At 41.5% G+C, this 8,950-nt stretch overlaps 1 protein-coding gene across 9 annotated transcripts in view; it reads left to right on the plus strand.

Annotated features, from left to right (window-relative positions):
• The window catches only part of LOC115295645 (zinc finger protein 420-like), a 91,487-nt gene that overhangs the window by 34,233 nt on the left and 48,304 nt on the right, over positions 1-8,950 (plus strand). For 7 of the 9 annotated variants that reach the window (XM_029943739.1, XM_029943737.1, XM_029943741.1 and 4 more), the window contains one exon: positions 1,355-1,472. The exons of 1 other annotated variant lie outside the window; for it this stretch is intronic. In XM_029943739.1, the coding sequence (XP_029799599.1) occupies positions 1,355-1,468 (114 nt within the window). In that variant the 3' untranslated portion in view covers positions 1,469-1,472. One more of the 9 variants, XR_003910510.1, reaches the window with a different exon arrangement.

Genomic DNA, 8,950 nt, shown 5'->3' on the forward strand with positions numbered 1-8,950 from the left:
AATTACATCATCAAAATGCCTCTGCACTCATCTCCAACGTAATATCTCTAGGGAAGCCGCTCGAGAAGGAGTCCGCCTCTGTAAGTAATACCCCACTCATTTTCCATCCCTACCCTCTGGGGTCAGCCCAAGAGGTCTGAGACTCTGATTTATGGCAAATGGATGCTGCGTACGTACCATCCCTTGGAAAACTTTGTTATGTTCGTGGATGTGTTGATACATTTTCTCATATCGTCACTTCTGCCCATATAGGCGAAGGTTACAGAGATGTATTTCAACATCTTTTCTTTAGCTTTTCCTGTTTGGAGATTCTGAAAGCTATCAAACTGACAATGCACCAGCTTACACTTCTATCGCTTTCAAAAGGTTTACTCAACCTTTCAAGATTTTTCATGCCACAGGAATTCCTTACAATCCCCAAGGACAAGAAATTGTTGAGAGTACACATCAGATCCTAAAGGATCAAATGAAAAAATTACAAGAAGGGGAGTTTAAGGGTAGCTGTCCACATCACATCCTCTCCCATGCTTTGTTTGTCATTAATAACGTAAATATAGATATTACCAACTGTACCAATATGTGTGAGTTTTGGAATCCAGCCTTAGAGTAACCTTAGACCTTGGTAAGGTGGAAAGATTCACTTACTGGCCAATAGAAGGGACCCGGTGGTGTACTAACCAGAGGACTAGGCCATGCTTGTGTCTATCCACAGGATGCAGACCGCCCTCTGGATTCCAGATCATTTAGTTGGACACTATGTCGAGCCCTCCAACTCCTCCCTCGACTCCGCAGCCTCCTCTGCCATACTGGGCCACAAACCCCAGAAAGAATGAGGAGAAACTATCAAATCCTCAACCCCCTGCCTCCTACAGACACATGAATAGTAGGGACACTCACTCAGACCATGAGTGAGCTCTCCTTGCAGAAAGATTGTCCCCATCGCTGCTGCTGACTCGCCCAATCTACATGGGGCTCCACTCATACATGAGGACAATTAAAATCCCTGGCAGATGAGGCTATTGCCCTTGTTGAAACTCAGGGAGCCACAGTCACTCCAGCTACACTGTTTGTAGCTCTTCTTGCATTATTGTGTTCTCAGGCCCATATGGGCTATGCCCTTAAACAACAGTATTGGGCTTCTATCCCAAACCCTCCTATGTTAAAGCTTGTAACGTGGGCAAATGAGCTTTTTTCTGTTCTTACTAATAACCTAAATTTACTCGGTGGCAGCACAGATGATGAGTTCTTGATGTCTCAAATCAATCCTCATTTTTCCTATATCAGAATATGCAGTTCTCCCATTTGGTTTTCTTATGATCATGCTCTTAAGGGATGCCTTCCCGTTTGTTTTTAGGGCCTCTTCCTGATTCTCCAGCTGAAGTTAATGGAATACAGGCAGTTTGGTCTCTATATATTTTGGCTCTGGGAGGTGGAGACCCTATTATGGACGAGGATATTCCATTCCTAAAAACGTAAGTCGCTGCAACAAGCCAACTCCTTTCTAGACTCTTCTTAAAGATAACTCAAATGATGACTGGACTCTCATTTATATTGACAAGGGTTATCCTCATTGGTGGTGTGCTATGTATCCTATGGACATGGTTATTATTTGATATACACTAAACAATGTATGATTGGTCTAATCCCATGCCCTCTGTTAACTGTATGTATTCTGTTAAGAACTCACCCACGGGGCACCTCGGTGGCTCAGTCATTTAACCTTCCGACTTCAGCTCAGGTCATAATTTCATGTTTGTGGGTTTTAGCCCTATGTCGGGCTGTGTGCTGACAGCTCCTACCCTGGAGCCTGTTTAGAATTCTGTGTCTCCCTCTCTGTCTTCCCCTTCCCATCTAATGCTCTGTCTCTGTGTCACAAAGATATAACACATTTTAAATAATAAAAGACAAAAGACTCACCCAGATTACTCTTGATCAGATATTCTTATACCTAGGCCCTTATCAGTTAAAGATGGCACTTTAATGGATGGGTCTCTCCTCTGCTAACAACTACTATTGATGGCAGTGTCTTTAAACAAACTAACATTTGGCAGCTTGTGGCTGCAATGGGTCTTATTATACTGAGTGGTCCAAATGTTCCTACCAATTATGCAGTCACTGCCTGTGTTCAAGCACCCTATGCCCTCCTCTGTTCTAATATGACCCATGGAAGGTTTTCTGTCATATTGAAAAAGGATGAAAGTTACTTTATTCCATGTACAGGGTATGTTGTAACAAACTGCATTTCTCCTGAGAATGGAATTCAGGTTTTAGTGATATTATGACAACCTCCTTATGTTATGTTCCCTGTAATACTGAATATCTCTTGGTATGATGATTATGGGTTGCAGGTCATACAGGAGGTCATTTATGCTCTCATACATCCAGAGTGATTCATCAGAGCCTTCATATTGGGCATTATGGCATGAATTGCCATTACAGGGTCTGTATCTGCTTCCACTGTCTCCCTTGTCCAGGAGGTACCTACAGCCCAACCTGTTAACCAGTTGACAAAAATGTCTCTTTTGCATTGGCCACTCAGGAAATAATTGACAGGAAATTGGACACTAAGGTTAATGTGTTAGAAGGGACATTACTGTTTGTCAGAAATGAATTAAATTTTGTAAAATCTCGTTTGGCCCTTCGAAGTCACAAGGAGTATACCTGGATCTCTGTTACTCCTCTCTAACATAATGGTACCATCCACACTTGGGAGAATATCCATAATCATCTACTTGGTATTTGGATCTATTCTAATTTTAGTATTGATGTCCAGACCCTTCATGAACAGATCCAGGCAATTGATGCATCCTCTACCTTTATCTCTCCTTCACAGATTGCAACCTCCTTTCTTTAACGCTCAGGGGTTTACATCACTCCTGACAAATGTTGGCATGGTGGCTGGAGCATCAATGCTTATTTTGTGCCTTGTTTCCTGTTTCTTTAAAATAACTAATCCAGGTGTTTACAGCTCAAAGGTTGAGCAACACTAACTTCATTTAAGTATAAAAAAGTGGGAGATGTTGAGAGACATTCTGAACTCACAAGTTGAGAATACTCTTTCTGAGGTTAAGGCAGGTGTGTATGATCTTCTGCCATCAGATGATGACCTGTATCTACCCCCACTCAATTGTTTTTGCTTGAGCACTATCCCAGAAGGCACCTTGTTGATTGCTATTGGGAGTGACTTGTCTCCTTATTCTGGTTCTAATCTATGCTGATTGCACCTTGTGCAGGATCTTATCATAGGAACTTCTTTTGTGATCATGGGAGCAGACTTTGTGTTTCCTGAGAATCCTGTTTTTCTTATCCTCCCCCTTAAGTAGACAGGCTATTGATCCCTGCTTACAAAGAACTAACTTCTGCCTTCACTATGCTAAAAGCACTGTTTTGTATTTAAATGTGTAAGATAAGTTGCAGGGGATCAGCCCAGGCACCGCAGTTGAAAGGTCCCGAGTAGGGGGTTGGTGTCTTGGTGTCGGTGCAATATTTCTAGAAAAGAAGATGGACAAGACAAACAAGACAGACAAGACAGACGAGATTGGGGTTAGTAAAGCCACACTTTACTTAGATGGCCAGGGTCTTTTATACCATGGGTGATTACATCATTTATTTAATGATTACATAGTTCAAGATTTTTGAAATAAAGACGAGCTCCGGGACATTTTTATCAGGACAGTAGTAAATAAAAGGAGCAATCAAGTCATTACCAGAGAGGGATTCCCTGATAATGGTCTGGCTCCAAGGGGAAGATGAGCTGCAAGATGAATCTGAAGAATTCTATGAGGAGATTTACATTCCTTAAGGCCCTTCATCAGTTATGCATGGGCAAGAGGCTTATCCTTTAATAAGCAAAAATTTTTGGCAGACGTTTGGGTTAACTCCCTACACCAAACAAAGAGCTAGAAAACAAAGCAAGGGGAGGGCTGGAGCCACTGAGTGAACCAAGTTGATTCAAAGCCTAAAAGTACATGTCTCTTTACAAAGCAATGAGAAAATCATAGGATGAACTGAAGCCACATGTGTGGCCCAGGAGGCCAAATATTGTTTGAGGGTTATTTTTGCCTACTGGGCCCCAACAATACCTTCCTTTCCCATCTGAGAAGCATCTAAATCACATATATCAGTACTATTGATAAAGGGTATGTATGAGTCTTCTACAAGTGTATATTCCGGGAAATTTTTATATATCAAAGAAATTTGTCATCAGAAATCCTTGTCTAAGCCAAATACCAGTTCTGTGCTGTTTCCCACACACTTCAGCATAAATAAAGCTGAGTCTCAGTCAGTGCAGATATCTGCCTGGAGGTGAGAAAGAAACTTGAGTCTCTCACTCTCTCACCAACACCGTCCATCCTTCAGGGAACTCTGGATGTGCTGGAGCTGGACTCCAGCAGAAATTAAAATACTGACATATGCAACCAGTACTTACTCTAATACAAGCTCGAATTTGTTAAAGCAAATTTACACCAACTTACTTACATAGAAAGTTTACGTTTTTACAAATAAGTGCTTTTTAGCAAGAAGCTGGATGCCACTGTGTGATGTTTCCATTGCTTCTTTCTGTAGTCGTTATAAATGCCTTGAGCACTGCCTGTGCTAGGATTCGAATAATCTCGAAAACAGTGGTGTACGTTTCATTTTTTGATAAGACCCGTACTCATTTCGTGTACTGTGAGCTGTATTTGGAAGGCTCGTAGATACGAGCGTTTTTTTTTTTTTTTTTTTATCATTTCTGGTGGGTATCTTGTCATAGCCTTTCAGCCTATCATGCTTATAGCGTTCGTTTGCTCTAACAGCATCTTAACAATAGCTAACCAAAAATGAAAAAAAAGGGGGAGATCCCAGGTAGCTCAGTCGGGTTTGAAGGAGTAGTTCAACAGATGAGGGATTCATTTAGGCTGCAACCAGACCCGCGTTTTGGAGGAAGAGCGAAGCTTTGGCCTTGTCTCACAGATCTTTGCAAATTTAGACTTACAGCCCAGACACAATTCAGAGGCAGCCTGCCCTTTTCCCAATCCTAATATCCCCCTTATTAATCTCAAAAGGGAGTCAGTATTGTCCTTAGGAATCCAAGTGCTTTTTGGAGGAACTTAGATTCTCTCTCCCTGTGCCTGTGAGATAGAAAAGGGACCTCTTATCTCGACCTTCTCTCTCTCTCTCTCTCTCTCTCTCTCTCTCTCTCTCTCTCTCTCTCTCGTGTGTGTGTGTGTGTGTGTGTGTGTGTGTGTGTGTGTGTGTGTGGTGTCAGTGTGGAGCCTGACTCAGGGATCAATCCCACGATCCTGGGATCATGAAATCACACTTCAGGGAGGTAATTCTTACCTGGCGGAAGCAAAAGATGGGAGGCAAAGACTTTAAAAAAAAGACCAACTGCTTCACAGCTTTCATAGGTTCTTTCTCAAGAAAAACTCCACATCTTATGTGTCTTCTCCACACATAGTAGTAGAGAAAGATTTATTAATCAATAGAGCAGGTTAATGATAATTTATTCCAACTGTTCTTTCATAACTGGTGAGGTTTGTATTATTCTACCTGATTCATGGAAGTAATTTCAAAATGAAGCTATAAGGTCTCTGTTTATGTCTGTCTGTATGGTTTTTTGTTTGTTGCTTGTTTGTTTTTTGTTTGTTGAAACCTCTGCTTGTCCATAGCCCTCTCCCTGAATCTCCTTAAGGTGAAATACGCTGGTAGGAACACCTTTGCAAGAGATCAGAGAACTTTTTCACTGCCTGATCACCACCATGGTGGGTCACATGCTCACTCCTGGGAAGGGCGTGTCCCGGTCCCTGCTGCCTTACTTACCCCTGCAGAGTCCCTGCCTGGCTGAAGTTGCCATCTGACTGCATGAGGGATCAGCTATAAACTGGCCAACAAGGGCCAGACTGCCTCACAAATCAGTGTGATTCAAGGAGACTCAATTACATTTTGTGACAATACAGTCTGGAGATCTCAAGTCCAAAGGACTTGCTCCTGATCTTCCTGAGAATCTCCACCATTTGAATAAGAAAACTGTTGCTGTTTGAAAGCATCTTGAAAGGAACAGAAAGGATAAAGATGCTAAGTTACAACTGATTCTTATCCGCCAGGGCTGTGGTCACCGATTGGCTCACTATTGTCAGACCAATGCGTCTCTCCCCTAGGTAGAAATATAAGTCATCCTCAGCCTCTGCCCTGGTCATGATAATGTGTTCATGTAGCAAGCAATAAAATCTTTGTCACTAGAAAAAAAAAAGTATTAGAAGAATAGTGTCAAAAATAAATTACAAAATATTTCTTAAAATTCATTGTTAAGAGATGAGATTGAATTCCTTTTAATGGCATTGACAAGGAAATTTGTTTTCTTCTGTGACATAACATTTTAAGATACCTAATTTATGACTAGTAACATACCAAGATACATCAGACTTGGGTGCTTTGGGCACTCTGTTGGATGAGTGACTGATTCTTGAGCCCAGGGTTGTGGGATCGAGCCCCGAGTTGGACTCTGCACTGAGCATGGAACCTGCTTACGATTCACTCTTTTTCTCTCCCTGTGCCCCTGTACCCTGTGTGAGCGCATGCGCGTGTGTGCTCTCTCTCTCTCTCTCTCAAACAACAACATAAGATATACCAGACTTAGGAGTTTCATGAAGTTTCTAGAACACGTATACAAATATAACATAAAAAAAGCTTAGTATTACTTACTATTTGACAATACTTGTAATTTAATGGATCCTATAAGCCTAATTAGCTTAATAGTTCTTTTGTATAAGGAAGGAGAATACTTTCTTGGTGTCATTTTCAAGGATGCTCCAGAAAATCCCAATGTTAATTTGAGGTCTAATGGACTTAACTTAGGATTGATTTTTGGAAGGTTGTCAAAAAATATCAAAAGGTTTTAGAACATTTAGTCAAATACTAAATGAAGTAATCTTTAGTTACCTAGTTATCATAGGAACAATGGTTTTATAGACAAATATAGAAAATTTAAAAACCTTAGCTTTATAAAATTTTTCTTAATGTTTATTTTTGAGACACACACACACACACACACACACACACACACACACACACACAGTGTGAGGCAGGGGAGGGGCAGAGAGACAGGGAGACCCGGAATCTGAAGGCTCCGGTATGACTTGTCTGGCTCAATGTAGAACACTCTACCTCCATCCACATTTTTGCAAACGGTAAGATTTCATTCTTTTTCGTGGCTGAGTAGTAGTCCATGGTGTACATATACCGCATCTCTATCCATTCATCAGTTGGCAGACATTTGGGCTCTCTCCATAATCTGTTGTTGTTGATAATGCTGCTACAAAGATTGGGGCTCATGTACCCCTTTGAATCTGTATTTTTGTATCCCTGAGTAAATGCCTAGTAGTGCAATTGTTGGATAATCAGCTAGCTCTATATTTTAGCTGTTTAGGAACCGCCACATTGTTTTCCAGGGTGGTTGCACCAGTTTGCATTCCCACGAACGGTATAAGAGGATTCCCCTTTCTCCACATCCTCACCAACATGTGTCATTTCTTGTTCATTTTAGCCATTCTGACAGGTGTTATGTGATCTCATTGTACTTCTGATTTGCATTTCCCTAATGAGTGATGTTGATCATCTTTTCATGTGTCATGTGTTAAGGGGGGGCCCTTAAGCTAAAACACTGTTTTTTTAAATCTCCTACCTTATTCTAAGTCACTACATTAACAGTCCCTTTCTCTGGGAATCATGGACATCGCTTTTGTACAAAACATAAACACGCAACTTGCTGGGGCGGTATCTTGACCCCTTCTTTGAAAGCAGGTTTTGAGTCACGTCTATAGAGTCTGCTTTCTTTAGATTCCTATGGCCCATAGCTTCTCAAGTTCTGATCCTATGGACCACTGTAACCTTGCCTACCTCTACAGAGGGGTTTGCAGCCCCCTATGGTGGAGTCCTAACTGTCCCGAAAAATCAAAGGAGAAAGGGAAATGGCTTACCTTCAGCTCCGTGTTTGGGTGCCACTTGCCAGAGTCCAGCTCCAGCAGGTCCAGAGATTCCTGATGGATGGCTGGTGTCAGCAAGAGAGAGAGAAAGAGAGAGAGAGAGAGAGAGAGAGAGAGAGAGAGAGAGAGAGAGAGAGACACTCCAGTCTCTTTCTGATAACCAGATGGCATCTCTGCACTGACCTGAGAGCCATCTTTATTTATGGAAAAAAAAATGTATGGTGCCAGGATAGAAGTGGCATTTGCCTTAGACGATTTCTGATGAGAAATTCTTTGGTATGTAAAAAATTCCCAGAACATAGATTGGTAGAAGACTGATGCATAATCCTGATCAGAAGATATTGATGTAGGTGACTTGCATGCTTATAATATGGGGAATGAAGCATTCAAACACAAGGCAATGTTTTGTTAGACTTCCCTTTCAGAGGAGCATCACGGAGACTAGAATCCACAAGAAACTGGAGTTGATTAATTGGATTTTATTTTAGTTTGGCCTCTTCCGAGCTCTTGAGAGTCCCTGGAAGAGAGCCCCGCCAAGCCAGAGCTCAGGGTTATAAAGGGTTTTGGCAAGACAAAATAAGTGATTCTGTAAGTAACTAATTACAATTACAGCATTTCATTATAGCCAATTATATTACAACACACAACCATTAGCTGTTGGCTGAACCTATTATTTTAAAGTTCTTTATCTCTTAAAATGACCAATCATAGACAGCTACATACCCTGGGGCAGTAACTAGGTGACTTTCACCTGTTGACCTTGCCTTGGCCAGGTCTTAGTAAAGGGGTGGGGTTGCTTAACAGCATCTTAAACAAGTTAGCCTTTAGGTTACATCAATAGTTGCACCTTGGTGGCTTTGCAGAGCCTGTTGTAGGTTTGCAAAGTGAGTAAAAAATGGAAAATCATTAACATGCTGTTTTGGCTTCTGTAAATTGCTTTGCAAATGTATATCTCTGTTCACTGTTCTGACTAACTACGCGGTGTG

Source organism: Suricata suricatta, chromosome 7 (genome assembly GCF_006229205.1).
Source record: "Suricata suricatta isolate VVHF042 chromosome 7, meerkat_22Aug2017_6uvM2_HiC, whole genome shotgun sequence".
Lineage (NCBI taxonomy): Eukaryota > Metazoa > Chordata > Mammalia > Carnivora > Herpestidae > Suricata > Suricata suricatta.